General features: G+C 41.2%; 3 protein-coding genes across 7 annotated transcripts in view; all 3 read left to right on the top strand.

The window, feature by feature from the left end:
• The window catches only part of LOC135352042 (uncharacterized), a 45,979-nt gene extending 34,490 nt beyond the window's left edge, over positions 1 to 11,489 (top strand). The window contains exons 15-19 of one of the 5 annotated variants that reach the window (XR_010399583.1): positions 5,806 to 5,897; positions 6,182 to 6,302; positions 6,353 to 6,442; positions 6,668 to 6,754; positions 7,171 to 7,316. Coding sequence is in view for 3 of the 5 variants with exons in the window: in XM_064551147.1 (XP_064407217.1) it covers positions 9,851 to 10,198; positions 10,766 to 11,113; positions 11,333 to 11,334 (698 nt within the window). In the remaining 2 variants the exon portion in view is untranslated. Of the gene's footprint in view, positions 1 to 4,048; positions 4,142 to 4,535; positions 4,928 to 5,034; positions 5,187 to 5,805; positions 5,898 to 6,181; positions 6,303 to 6,352; positions 6,443 to 6,667; positions 6,755 to 7,170; positions 7,317 to 9,850; positions 10,199 to 10,765; positions 11,114 to 11,332 lie in introns of those variants that run through there. The other 4 variants (XM_064551147.1, XM_064551193.1, XM_064551162.1 and 1 more) reach the window with 4 other exon arrangements.
• Positions 1 to 15,368, top strand: part of LOC135352263 (uncharacterized) — a 49,913-nt gene that overhangs the window by 5,253 nt on the left and 29,292 nt on the right. The gene's annotated exons all lie outside the window — the stretch shown is intronic.
• Positions 11,791 to 15,204, top strand: LOC135342543 (DNA repair nuclease APEX1-like). Its single transcript, XM_064539281.1, has 4 exons — positions 11,791 to 11,829; positions 12,962 to 13,040; positions 14,120 to 14,291; positions 14,889 to 15,204. The coding sequence occupies exons 1-4, from the start codon at positions 11,791 to 11,793 to the stop codon at positions 15,049 to 15,051; spliced, it is 453 nt and encodes a 150-aa protein (XP_064395351.1). The 3' UTR covers positions 15,052 to 15,204.

Here is a 15,368-nt window from a genome sequence, read left to right as displayed (position 1 = left end):
TTATAGCTGAAGTCACGTATCATGTTAACACTAGCCAATAATGCACTAATGTGTCAGTATGTATTCATTTGGTGTTTTTTTAATTATTGTCAGCTTTGTCAACATTGCTGGTTGTGTTTGCAGGCACTCCATTGACTGAGGAAGACTCTGATGCTCTAGAAAAGCTGCTCCTAGACAACAAAATCTCTTTGACTGGTGAAAGGACATATGAGACAGTAGTTCACCACCTTCGTGAGCTCGGACATATGGAACTTGCAGCCAACCTGAGGGAAAACCTCGACAAAGGTGGGTAGTAATTAGTAAGAGCTGTGAGTAGTAGTAGGTGGGTTACTGCATGAAGCCCCTAAAGATGAAAGGGGGTTATTTCACTTTAAGTATACCAGTTGATCTGGGTTTTTGAAAGAAATGAAGTATTTATTATTTGTAGTAGATTAGTAGACCGCATTAATATAATTAAATTCATACCTAATTTGATATCGCAAATAACCACAATAAGTTATTAGGTTGATGGGTGGTGCATTAGGCTCCCCACCATGCCTAATAAACTTTTTTGATACCATTTGAAAGATCTCACTCTTAGAAAAATAATCATTGAAATTGAATCCACGGTTTTCAATGTGTGATGCATACAGGATATAAATTATATTTGGCTTCAGTACAAATTGCCAGTGTATAGTTGTGATGTAAATTCTCAGTGCATGTCTGTACAATATCAATAACATAACGTGTTTAGGTGTGTACAGTTTAAGAATTATTGCTCTTTCTTATATGCAGTGATTGGAGAGCAAAAGCGATATCTGAAGAAATTGGATGATCTGATGACTGACAAAGACACTATCTCCATGCAGTACCTCCGCCTCCTTCTTGTCGGGCCACCATTCGTGGGGAAAACAACAACTCTTGGCCGTTTACTGAAAGATATCGAAAACATTAGTTCTGCTGGAGACAAGGCAAAGCTACGCAGTACGCTACTCACCAATTGCCATCAAGTGGTCGCCTACATGAACAAAGATGCCACAGAATGGGTTTGTTCCAAAGACGTAGAAGAGGAAGCAAAGATTCTCTTTGGCTACATGTACAGTAGCAAGGTCAATGAAGTTCCGAGTGCCCCAACTGAGAAAAAGACAAAAACTGTCCCTGAAAGCGAAAAGCACACAAGCATACCCAAGCCACTCTCTTATGAAAAGCCTCAGTCAAAGCCTCAAGAAGAAACACGCTCTGAAATACAAGAGAATGCTCACCAACAAAACAGGCTCATACCCATTAAAGCTAGATTACAAAAACTGATAAAGAACGGAAACTACTCTGAAATGGCCAAATGTCTCGGCAACACCTTGCTAAACATCAACGATGTTGGAGGACAACCTGCCTTCCTAGAAATGCTACCAGCCCTATGTAATGGTCCGGCCATGTATCTAGTGTTCTTGGATCTAAGCAAGGAACTTGACGAACCCTACGATATTCCCTTCAGTCGTGACGACACAGTCATTACTCCATTCAAAGCTGTACACACAGTGGAAGCCACAGTCTCTCAAATCCTCTCAGCAGTTGCCAGTATCCATCACGTCTCTCGAGAAGATGCCAAGTACAAAACCACCTCCAAGTTGAGCGAGAAATTTCAAAAGTTCCAACAAGTTCATCCGGTAGCAGCTTTGATCGGTACTCACGTGGACAAGTTGGAGAATCCAAAAGAGAAAATCAAGCAAGTCAACGATGCTCTGAAAGCAACCACTCAAAAGTTTGCCGAGATTCTTGTATCACCTCCGCCAGATTCTGAATCTTCCTTTTTTGCCGTGGACAACTTTGCTGGAACGGAACAGTCTGACATTTCCCCGATTCGTGATTTCCTGAGCGATGTTTTTGCGTCTCATTTCAAGGATGCATCTCTGCCCATCAAACCGAAATGGCTCCTACTGGGCACACTACTGCGGATGGAGTACTCAATCGTGTCGATGGAAGACTGCCTGGAAATCGGGAGATTGTTAGAGATGGATGAAGAAGATACCAAATTCTGTCTTTGGTAAGCTTGTAATTTTTGTCTTCTGTCCAATTAATGCATACACGTATATGTACGGCAAACATTTAATACAGTAATTACCTCCAATGCATGTACGTACGATTTGTGTGTCCATTATTATTCTGTTGTAGTTCTCACCTAACCCACCCCCCCCCCACACACACACACACACACACACACACACACAGGTACCTACAGAAGATTGGATCCATACTCCATTACGGGAATGTACCCAATGATATCGATGGCTGGCTAAGCAACCACATGTTCTGCACCCCTGAAGTGATCTTCACTAGCATCAGCCAGCTGATCCTTGCTGCTTTACGCATCCTCCATTCTGAAGGTCACGTCACTGAATTTGAGCGAGCAGAGTTGGTCAAGATGGGGCAGTTTTCACTGAAGGCCATTATCAAGTACTGTAATGGTCCTGATGTTACAAAGATGCTCAAGAAAGGAGAGATTATTCCAGCCAAGCATCTCATCATACTGCTGCAATATCTCAACCTTCTTTCTGAAATCGTTCACAAAGATGCCAATGATCCGAAGGTCACTCGAATCACCTACCTCATGCCAGCTATTTTGGACTGTGCTTCACAAGACGAGCTAACCAACCCACCTCAACCAGATACCAACAACCCAGAACCACTCTACATCACATTCAGCTTTGGTTACGTACCAACAGGAGTCTTCTGTGGGCTCATCACTCGACTAGTTTCCCAAGGCCCTCATGGAATTCTCGGATTGACGTGGGAATTGGTGGAAGATGGCGTCAAACGAAATTGTGTATCGTTTTCTGTCGATGATGTTCATACGGTTACACTACTCTCCCACGAAAAGAGCTACGAAATTCGAATCTCTCGAGACGACCCTGATACCTCTCTTCATGACATCTGTGGATATGTGCTGTCAGCAATCCTCTACACTCTCAAGTGCCTGTTCCAGCATCTGGTGATGCATATTGCATTCCAATGTCCCTGTTCCAAGGATTGTACTAAACGCACCGTCAACCATCTGTGTGCTCTCTCTAGCAAATCACGAATCAGGTTTATCTGTGAGGCTTCCAAGAAAGCAGTTAGTCTCAAATCAGAACAACAAGTATGGCTGGGAAAAGTATGTTTGTGTGTGTGTGTGTGTGTGTGTGTGTGCCTTATATTGTAATGCAACCTTCGTTTTTTTAGTTATACTGTTTACTTTTTTTATACATGTACAGCACGTGTGTCTAGGAAGCACGACGGAACTAGAGGTGCTAAAGTTTGCTGAATATGGTTTCTCCTTCCACTGGAGCAAAGAGGGCTCCAGACGTCAGATCAAGACAACTGATGATCAGCCCAACACTGTGAGCTTCCCATGCGTGAGAGAGGAGGACTTTGGTCACTACCAGTGTGAGGTGAAGGATGCAGCTGCTGGGAAAGTGCTCCTCACTCTCTACACAGCTCTCTACAAAGAGGATACAAGTCAGTTATCTAACCTCAAGTATCCCCGTTGTCCTAGTTGATCCCATTTATCACATAGTGATTTTCTACATAACCAATGTACACAGTGTTTACTTCCTCTGCCCCACAATCACAACAGAACTCTTACAACTGCCCAATTCCATTTACCATAATTATGTGTGTAGCTTTTTATTTGCTAGGGGGCCACTTGTGTATTTAAAGTGTGTGCCTAACTACCGTATAGCGGGTAATTTTCGAGGGGTAAAATATTCGTTATTTCCGTGGGCTAGCTCCCTATGAAAACAGTTTACCAGAACGCATGCAATGCAGTACAGGCAATAACAAATTAACAGAAAAAATTACCGTTTTCAATTTGTCAATGAATGCCATGGATTTTTACCCCACGAATATTACCCACCATCTATCTTACTTCCAATAAACAAAGTTCTATCAAATCGTAATTCCATGTATCATAATCGGATTGCTATATTCAAAAGCCTTCAGTCTGGAAAATACATGATCTTGATTCCTACAGGCCCGGCATTCCCCATTAATATTAGTGTGTCTAGCTGTATCTGTTCCTACACAGTACGTACAGATCCTCTAGCCTCAGGACAGCGCAAAAAGTCATTGCCATCAGATGTAGAAGTTGAATCTCTGTCGAAGCGTTCAAATGATGTCACTGTACAAGGTATAATTATCTGCAGTTTAAATAACATTCAGTAAAACATGTGTTTGTATACTGATTTTAATTGTGTGTGTAGACAGTTTAATGGTATAATTATAATTTAATAATTTACGCTGTGCCCATCATGGTGTCATACAGGGGGATATCCCCTCCCTAGCTCCAATCCCCCCCTTCAATTATGACTGAGTGCATGTCCATAGCTGCATGGGTATTGAAATAACAGTTGACCTTTTTTTTAGCAACATTTTCTGGTACTTTCTCATTTCCCTCCTCTACTTCAAAATCCTGTATGACACCCTGCCCGTGCAATAGACAATTAAGGGACTTAACTAACCACAACAATAATTACTTGCAATTGCTTTCTTGAGTTATTATCTTTACATGTGTGTACATGCAGGATCATCATCAGAGAAGGATACCAGCGATGGAGGAAGTACACACCAGCCGATTGTTCTGACTGGAAATGATATTCAAACAATTCGCGAGAGTCTCAAGAATGCAAGCAAAGATTGGTTTGATTTAGGATTGGCTCTCGGGGTGAAGATTAGTGATTTGGAAAACATTGAAGATGATTACCGTCATAACGATCGCCGCCTAATGAAGGTGGTAGCCAAGCGTCTTGAAGTCACTGATCCAGAACATCCAATGACATGGCCTTACATATGTGAATGTCTAAGGAGGCCTACTGTTGCACGTAACGATGTAGCCGAGGAAATTGAAGACAAGTATGTGAGGACAGCAACTGCAGTTGCTCATAGTGCCACCAATTGATCATGAGAACCTGACAAGGTACGTTTGTACTAATGTATTATTATGATCTATTATATAAGTAATTACTGATCCAATAATGTTTTATTGCATAGCTTGATTTGTGCTGTACTCATGTTTTCATACAGGTATGGAATTCACTTGAATTAAGGGGACGAATAAACATTGCAAGTAAAGAACTGACTCTGAAACTGACTCTGTATTATTATACTGACACAATGTCGTCTATAATTATACCGTTTAATTATAAAATAATGTGACATGAATTATTTTATTTGAGTTCAAGCTGTCTTCCATTGTTCCTGGTAAGGAATCACTTCAGTTGCAGCTTCTTATAGAAGTATTTATAAATGAGGTGTTTGTTTGATGATCCTTACCCACTAGCCAATGGATCAACACTGAAAGTACTTGCACTACCGCTACTCGCAAGCACGGCGCTGCTATTACTAACCCTCTACCTCAACAACACAAGCTAGTCTCTCCTGTCATAAAGAGCTACCACGAGTACAGCATCCTGTACAGAAAGGTGTGTGGATCTACCAGCCATTATATTCTGCACCTAGTGTCAATCATCTCTATAAAATAATGTCTTATTTATTTTCCTTGTACCGTTATCGGTGGTCAGGTATCCAGCGCTGAACAGAATATTGACCAGCGACTACTAACACTCAGTCTAGAACCAGACATTGAGCTCAGTCAAGGGAAAGGTAATTTAATGAAATAATTATACGAGGCATTACTATTTCAGAAGCTATCTTTGATTGGCAATTGAGATTGTCTAATTACAATTCTAAAGAATGCATTTTGTAGCTCTTTGAAAGGCCTATCAAATGGTGTGTTTAGATTAGCGATTGCTTTAATTTATAATGTCAGCAATTTCCCCCGGCCCTCTCCCCTAGGTTGGTTGCAGGAATATGAAGCGTCTCATGCTGTACATGAGTGACAGTCTACCAATGTACACTCTGGACTGGCCTTGGGTAGACTACAACAAGTAAGCTATCATAGGATATAATTATTAGCTGCAGCATTGGAAGATGTAATTATATGTCATGCACAACAACATTTTAATATTAAATTTCCTGACAAATTTGCTTCTGATAGACTAACGTGCGACTCTAGATGGTTATTTACGTCCAGAGGTAGTTAGTACCAACCACCACCACCGACCAGTGTGGGCACATCCCTGTACATGTACTTGAACACTTATTACACACACCCCTCACCCATCCACTCCACCCACACACACACCCACACACACCCTCACACTTCCCACAGGTTGCTAGTACGTTCCACATTTTGTGTGCAGTGTACAAAGCTGTAGTGACCAGAGAATCAGCAAATGAAAATTAGAAGCGTCTACTCTGAAATAATTTTCTCTCTCTCTCCTTCAACGAACGTAAGCAGTGATGGTGTATGACATCATAATTATGATATCTTTGTGTACAGATCAGCGAATCTTTCAAGAAATTGGGAATTAAAGACACTTCACAAAATATTCTCCTAGTGGCACTGCATTCAAATGAGGCTGATGCAAAGGTATCGTGCATTTAGTGCATTCAGTAGCTGAAATCTAATGTGATTTCTTATCATACCACTACCTCTACTAGCCACTACCCACATCATCTGCAAAGGCTCTCTCTAAGCGTTAATTCACATTCTTGGAGCCGTTCAAAGATTCTTTTTTCCCCACTCCCTTTCTTCCACTATTATGCATTTCTTTGATCACTACAACCTGTAACCATTCATTATTTTCTCACTCAGGCGTCTGATTTATTGGGCATGATTGAGGGTGACCTAACACCATTGCAAGGCATCCACTTGTGTAATAATACACAGAGTATAATCAAGGTAACCATCTCAAAGCACAATATTTTGTATCCTTTTATCAAAGAGCTTTTATCGTGGCAGTTTCTAAGTATAATTAATACGATTTAAGTAATAACACACGGCCTGAAAGTACATGTACACTTTTTTACTAGAACTTTTGTCTTACATAAGCATCAAATACAACTAACGCTAGTAACACGAACATACTTTACAGGGCTGCTTTGAGGGGGGGCACAATTTCGACCCCCCCCCCTAGGATCTGTCAGATTCATTAATAGGCATATAATTTCTGATAACTTCGCCCCACCTACATTTTTCATTTCCCCAATTCGCCCCCCCCCCCGATCCAAAATCCTGGATGCAGCCCTGATACAGTGAACACATTATTATTTTATATTCACACCCACACACACCCACACACCCACCCACACACACAGGAGCACAAGATTCCTCCTGAAGGGCTGACTCACTAGAGAACTGTGTAGTTACTAGGCTAGTCATCAAACACGTTACCTAGGTCACCACAGTTAATGTGTTATTGTTTATTGTGTGGTGGCTATAATCATTATCAAGAGTTCATGAACTCTTGTCATTATCAACACCCACACATTCTTTCTTTCCACTTCTCTAGATCTATATAAACTTGCATATAGACGCCTTTTGAGTGGGCCAATAATAATCATGTCTCTATAATCAAGGCATATAACTTTTTCAGTGCAGTTGGCAAACAATGAACGATTATATAATGGAATGGCCGGGCCTTGAATGGACTTGTTTTGCGACGGCATGTACTTGTACTTGCGCAATTTTATGTTGTGTGACGTTGACTCTTGTACCTAAGCTAATAATTATTTATGATAGCAAGAATCACTACGTACATGTGCACGATTGTTTCTCTTATAAGTTATTAGCAATTGCAAAGCAATGAATTGTTGAAAAAAAAAAAGTTTGCTACTGCCTAATGAAAGGCAAGACTGCTGCTGCGCCTACAGCTCAATGCTGATAGTGCACTAGCCTCGATCCCAGGCCCCACTTCCCTAGTGATGAAGGAATCGATCTTAGATCATGTTTGCCATAAATACTGCAATTTGATTGGCTAAAGGAAGTGTTCTACCAACTTAGAAAATCATATACTTATTTAGATCATGTTTGTCATAAATACTGCAATCTGATCGTGATTGGTTAGAGGAAATGTTCTATCCAATTTAGAAAATCATGTACTTCAATAGAAAATCATGTACTTCACTTAGAAAATCATGTAGCAAAGATTAGATAAGAACATTCAAATCTGATTGGCTAAATACTCCTGGTTGCTATGATCTAAAATGCTTAGACACTGTTTAGGAAGTTTCCACATGATTTAGAAGTCCTCAGGGCTAGTAGAACCCTCACTGCGTTCGGGATACTACAACCAGCCCTTTGGGCTTCTAAATCATGTAGAAACAGTTTATATCCCATTGCTACGTTGTTGCCAAGTGCAATATGCAGCATAATGCACTGCTGAAAGTCACAATGCACTAACCGCAAAGTCATAATGCATAACCACAAAACGCCCCTCTGGCAATTAGACAGACAATTATCATGAGAAATAACAAGTATCAAAGTAAAGCCATGCAGGAATGTTCAGCACTGCTGGACTGGAGCTTCTTCTTTGCACCCTTAACCATGCAGGTTTTAAAATTGTCCAAGGTTCATTTTGTGGAAGATTCGATTTCCGTGTTCCTAGACGTAGACCTATATAGTTCTCGACTAGTTGGGCGTGGCTCGACCGTCTCCTGAACGGGAGACGGTCGAGCCACGCCCAACTAGTTCTCGACCTCGTGATGTATGTCAATTCTGTTTCACCATAGCACTATATAGAAGCAGCTCTTTTTGCTGGGGGCTTGAGCTGTCTTGCAGCAGTGTAGAGGCGAGCTTCTTGGCTTGGTTGTGATGCCGAGGATAGACCACCGTGGAGGGTTGTTCGATAGTCTCGCACCAGCCCCGATTAAAAATTGTTATCGACCTAGCGTTCAAATAGAAAACATCCGGGGCTGGCTGTGTGAGACTAGTTGTTCGAGCAGAAGTAACACTGAGCTGTTTCTTCGCAGCAGTAAGTTTAGTAGCCACATCCACCTAGTCATTTTCACAGCTACTATAATTAAATCTGTATGATTGCATGTGTGCGCTGCTATTTTTAGAACATACGTTTTATCTCTACAGTTCAACCACATGAGACAATAGTGACAGCGACTACAGCTCAGTTGATCGAGTCAAGAGCGCTCGGATGAAGCTCTTCTCCAGTTGTCTACTGAGATTGCTGTCTATGACAGATACAAGCACAGGCTGGGCCTCAGTGATGCTGAGATTAGTGCTATCGATCGGACTGTTGATAACATCCCAGGGAGGTTTCACGCTGCTCTAAAGAAGTGGAAGAGTAAAAGCATCATTCTCGACTATCCATCCAATTCAACAGCTACTTACGATCGATTAGTGGAAATTGCTACAAAGATTGAGGACGGAGAGGGAGTTCGCAGCATTCACAAGGCCTGTGTGGAGCATACCAGTGAGTTACCTAGTGAATCATCCCTTTCACCATTACCTTTGTGAGCTTGCTCGTGTATAATTATAGTGCCACGATAATTATAGTGAACTCTGTACAGCATTCTAAATGTTGGCAACATAATTATGATTGTACTGTCAATGTCATTGGTATATACAACTCTCTCCTTGCATGTTTCCACGCTTTTGAGTGCTTTCCCTGCCCAATCCTGTAGCATTTTTCACATTGCAAGTGTGTTTGTTGGAACTTGAATATTGATTTTAGTGTGAAGGGATTAAGCTTATAATTAAGGGAACCACTTGGGAATGATGCAATGAGCGGCTAGGGGAGGCTAGCTTGTTGCTATAAATGCTGGCACGCTCAAAGTAATCACGCGTGACATAATAATTGTACAAGTATAAAATTATAGTCAATGTAAGTTCAGTATAATATTATAGTCTAAAGTGGTTGAGTGTATATATAGCCTTACAGTTGTATTGTGTACATACATGGTCTCGTATGTGGTGTACAGTTCAGAGTATTATAAGCTACTACGTGCGTTTCATTGTCATTGTAAGGTACTTTGATCTGTACAGTTCAACCACATCAGACGATAGTGACAGCGACTGCCGCTCAGTTGAGTAGTGAGTGCTCGGATGAAGCTCTTCTTCAGTTGTCTACCGAGATTGCTGGCTATGACAGATACAAACTCAGGCTGGGCCTCAGTGATGCTAAGATTGACGCTATCGATAAGTGTCCTTCCATGGTTGATAATATCCCAGGAAGATTTCTCGCTGCTCTGAAGATGTGGAAGAGTAAAAGTATTCTCGAAATGTATCCATCCAATTCAACAGCTACTTACGATCGATTAGTGGAAATTGCTACAAAGATTGAGGACGGAGAGGGAGTTCGCAGCATTCACAAGGCCTGTGTGGAGCATACCAGTGAGTTACCTAGTGAATCATCACTTTCACCATTACCTTTGTGAGCTTGCTCGTGTATAATTATAGTGCCACGATAATTATAGTGAACTCTGTACAGCATTCTAAATGTTGGCAACATAATTATGATTGTACTGTCAATGTCATTGGTATACAGCTCTCTCCTTGCATGTTTCCACGCTTTTTAGTGCTTTCCCTGCCCAATCCTGTAGCATTTTCACATTGCAAGTGTGTTTGTTGGAACTTAAATATTGATTTTAGTGTGAAGGGATTAAGCTTATAATTAAGGGAACCACTTGGGAATGATGCAATGAGCGGCTAGGGGAGGCTAGCTTGTTGCTATAAATGCTGACACGCGCAAAGTAATCACGCGTGACATAATAATTGTACAAGTATAACAATTATAGTCAATGTACAGTATAATATTATAGTCTAAAGTGGTTGAGTGTATATAGCCTTACAGTTGTATTGTGTACATTCATGGTCTCGTATGTGGTGTACAGTTCAGAGTATTATAAGCTACTACGTGCGTTACATTTTTTTCATTGTAAGGTACTTTGATCTGTACAGTTCAACCACATCAGACGATAGTGACAGCGACTGCCGCTCAGTTGAGTAGTGAGTGCTCGGATGAAGCTCTTCTTCAGTTGTCTACCGAGATTGCTGGCTATGACAGATACAAACTCAGGCTGGGCCTCAGTGATGCTAAGATTGACGCTATCGATAAGTGTCCTTCTATGGTTGATAATATCCCAGGAAGATTTCTCGCTGCTCTGAAGATGTGGAAGAGTAAAAGTATTCTCGAAATGTATCCATTGAATTCAACAGCTACTTACGGTCGATTAGTGGAAATTGCTACAAAGATTGAGGACGGAGAGGCAGTTCGCAGCATTCACAAGGCCTGTGTGGAGTATACATGTGAGTTACAAATGTACCTAGTTTATGATCACTTCGACCATTACCTTTGTGAGCTTGCTTGTCAGTACAGTAGTGCCATGCAATAGTGAATTGTATAATTATAGTAAGAACAGCATTCCAAGTGTTTGCAATACACACTGTCAAAATGGTATTGGATATATACTGCAAGTGTAGGTTTGCTAGTTGCTGACTCTTGTGTCTCCCTCCCTCCTCATGCAGGACTGGAGGTCATGGATCAGTCAACACCATCAGACACTACCAACACTATAGAACCATAAGCACATTTGCACATTATTTTGTTTTGTTTGACGCTTATTGTGGTAATGAAATGAAGTGGCATGAGTTTTTTTTACTGACAATGTTCTTGGTATGGATCGTTAAACTTGGGAACAAATATTAGCCAGTAATCCGGTAAAGATCACTGCAGTAATGAATTTATAAATTTGCACATGGCCTACTGAGCTATATAGCTAGCTACCGTAGACTCGACTCTGCTATAGACTAGACTAAGAGCTTCACAGCTAGGCAGCATTGAAACAGTATATAGCTCAGTATATAGATCCCAGTTGCTAACAGAGATGGCTCCATGCACACAAGGCTACAAGCAGTGAAGAGAGAGAGCTAGCCAGAGAGTGACTGTCTCAAGGCATCCTGACTAAGTGCTGCTGCTGGTGGATATGGTGGCTAGTCTGCAGAGGGAGCTGGACAATGCTAGGGTGAGTAGTGTCAGGTCTTATTGAGTGGACCCAGATACTCTATCTATAGACTAGCTCTCTAGCTCCCTTTGTTGTAGTGCACCTATCATCAATGTGTTGGTCGGGGAGGTCCGACATGCGTGCACGAATCACTACAAGTGCTAGTGCATTTGGCCTGGACATATCACGTGACCACAATGCACTGAACTATATAGTGATTCGTGCACGCATGTCAGACCTCCTCTGGTGTTGCCCCACTACCCCCCCCCCCCCCTCGGGACATACGGGGAAATTCGACAATCCAAGTGTGGGTGATGACATCTACTTTCGATACACAGTATGCCTACGTTCGATACTCTCTCTATTCTTGGTACTAGGTGTACCTACCTCCAATTAGATGCGAATAATTTTTCACCTCCAAAAAAGCAACCTAGCTCTGGCAGAGGTCTTAAAAGTGTCACTTTAAATTGAGGTCTTATGGTAACTGTATTTAGACCAAGCAGGACCAAACACAGTACATTACTCTTGTCTGCCTAATTAAATGTGTTTGGAACGTCCAATAATGGTGTTTTTAGATCCGTGATTTATTTCAAGCCCAAATTGTCCATAGTGTGAGCTATTATGGGTGCATGTACTTTTCAGAATTTTATAGCTAAATTTGAGGTTGTACTACGAACATCCGATTTCAAAGTGTTGGGATACCGTCCCTCACAAGGTAAAGGAAGCATGCACCTGGTCAATATTTAGTCAATACCTTTTGAAAATTGATAATTTACTTATTTCTATACACATTACACCCTCCTCCTACATTGTTTGCATGGTAACCTCTCTCTCTCTCTCTCTCTCTCTCTCAGGTGAACTAAAGAGAAGTCGCAGTTAACAAGATAGCCAGTTGCTGGGATGTCACGAGGGAACGAGAAATCAGTTCTCTAAAGTCCATAGTCTTGAACAAAACCATCAACTATTAGTCTAGTAACTGTTGTGTATCACATGCACCCTCTCTTGCTAAATATTATTTAATAATTATAGCAGCTGTTTTTATGCACTCGCATCGTATACAAGACTGAACCAGTTATCACTAGGTGTTTGTAGTACAATAGTACGGAAGCATGTACTTGATTTAGTTTATGTGATTCCTCCAATTCCCTCACAGGCTAGTTCTTCCACCCAGTGTGCCGCACTACTCCCGATATATAGAACCTCTCACAAGAAGGTGCATGATCACCATGATGGCAAGTAGATCCCCTCCAACCAGCTGGTTCAATTGTGAACACCCACTCACTGACATTAGACCACATTTGCCAGTAGCTACCTTTGACCCAATAGCCAACAACGATCCTAATAACGCAAAAAGAGTGATTCTAACCAATTGCTAAATCTATATAATATTTTATACACATCCATTATTATATCCACGATTGCACAAGCACACTTCTTGTAATACACTTGTGTCATGCACTGTCATCCACTCCTTTACAGACGCCTTCGTTCTCTACCCCACCTCCTGAGCAGCCACAAACATCCCTGCAGGTTCATCTGGTCCATCAGCAGAAACCGTGAGGGCCATGTATATATTAATGTGAATGCATGTAGTGTTCCGTATTATGTTAGTTACATTCAAATGTTTGTTATATTCATGCAATGTGTGTTGCAAGTGTTTTGTGGTCAAGTCAATAGGATCGAAGGAATTGACAGCCGAGGCTCCATTAATTTGGGGAATTGTGCATATAATTATACATTAACTATAACAATAATTATGAGCTGAGTATATATCTCAACTTGAGTTATGTAACTGGTTCCTATCACTCCCTCACAGTTCCCAAAAAATGCATTTGGGCGGCCTTTATCCAGGCGTGACTATATAGGAGAGGTTAAGGAGGCCCTCCTAATCCTCCCTTGTTTCGGGGAAAGCGTGAGTCATTATTAAGGGTATAGTAGTAGTTCAGTCGATTAACTTGTGCTATACTTCTCCGTTGCATATACATGTATATATAGATTGTGATTAACCCGGCACAGGCCCTAACGAGCAAAGCCGTGGCTGAGATTCCTCCACCCCCTCGCAGGCAGTGCTCTTAATTACTTAGGAGGCCTCCCTTTTTTAAAACACTCCGGTATTATACTATGGTAACCATAGAGTACGTAGTCCTAGCTTGCTCTGTCTCTGAACTTTAGTGTCAGTACATACGCACACTGGCACTGTATGCTAGGAGGTACGCACACTGGCACTGCATAAGAGATAGGTATACCTTCAGAGTTTGCGTTGACTTTGTGTACATGCATGCATGTATATTTTGTATGTATCTACTCGTAGATTTGAAGAACCCCAAGACAAACACAAAGACAGCTGGTTTCACGCCCGAGGAGAGACAGGACTTCACAGAGCTACTGGAGGAGAGTTTCATGGACACCTTCCGTCACCTGTATCCCGACCTCGCTGGAGCGTACACTTACCAGTTCAACGCCAGAGCCAAGAACACTGGCTGGTGAGTGCTTCTGCATTACTCTAGAAAGAGTGTAATTTCATTGTGTGTGTGAGCAAAGCTGTATAGCTACAGCGGAACCATTTTATAACACAAAACATTTGGGTTTGTCCATTATAATTACCGTATAATATTATCTTCTAATTTATAGGACATGCACTTCTAATTACCCCGGACTCTCTTTTGGGCCATTTTCGTTGTTCTAATACAACGGACACTCCAGTGCTTTAATATTACATTTGTTCTAAATATCCGGACAATACTTTGAAAAGTTGAGTTACATTCACAGACGGCAAGTAAGACTTAGAGTGCTGCAGTTAGATAGCTAGTTTTAGATAGCTAGTGCAACTATTCAATCGCACAGTGTTCTATTAAACTTAGCTATCTCGCATGCAGCTGCTTGCTTGTTCTAATTATTCCGGACACTTCACATGCTCTATAAAAATCTGTTCCAATTATACCCGGACAATTTCCAAAATAATTATTTTTTGCTGTCCGATAAATAAGGTATGTAGGAGGTGGGCTTTTTATATCGTAGATGTTTAAGAGTGGCCATTAAGTACATTACTGTTTAATATGATCACATTTCTTTTTCTTCAGGAGACTGGATTATTTCGTGGTGTCTGAGCGGCTCCTCCCTCATGTAACTGATGTGGTGATTTGTAATGAGGTGTTTGGGAGCGACCGTTGCCCATTGGTGATTGGATTGACAGACCACACCCACAAGAGAATGACGAACCCTGAATTGATTGGCTATCACTAGCTGCATTTAGCCATTATACGACTATCTAACATAGAATGCAAACAAATTAATAACAGTTAATGTGAGCACTTTTACTTAATATGTTCTGGTGATGACTACGTTTTTCATCTTTCTCCCTCTATTTTCTATCTGGTTGCCATGGTGTTGCAAGATGTCCACTCGTGAGTCGTGAAGGGATAATATAATTAGGCTAGGTCAAGTATAATTAATTACCCATAATTAATTAGCTTCTGGTGAATAATCAGCTAGGAGACTTAGAAAGGGCGGCTAATTTATAAGACACAGACCATCAGATTCACTGCCCACTTTATACAAAC

This window comes from Halichondria panicea, chromosome 1 (genome assembly GCF_963675165.1).
Source record: "Halichondria panicea chromosome 1, odHalPani1.1, whole genome shotgun sequence".
NCBI lineage: Eukaryota > Metazoa > Porifera > Demospongiae > Suberitida > Halichondriidae > Halichondria > Halichondria panicea.
This window is presented reverse-complemented; position numbering and strand designations above follow the sequence as displayed.

Bases quoted from the DNA above. Each gene is read 5' to 3' on its own strand.
- LOC135342543 (XM_064539281.1), top strand. From the start codon at position 11,791: ATGGTGGCTAGTCTGCAGAGGGAGCTGGACAATGCTAGG. The intron at 11,830-12,961 runs GTGAGTAGTGTC...ATTCCCTCACAG, and splicing joins GGGAGCTGGACAATGCTAGG to GCTAGTTCTTCCACCCAGTG. The intron at 14,292-14,888 runs GTGAGTGCTTCT...CTTTTTCTTCAG, and splicing joins AGAGCCAAGAACACTGGCTG to GAGACTGGATTATTTCGTGG.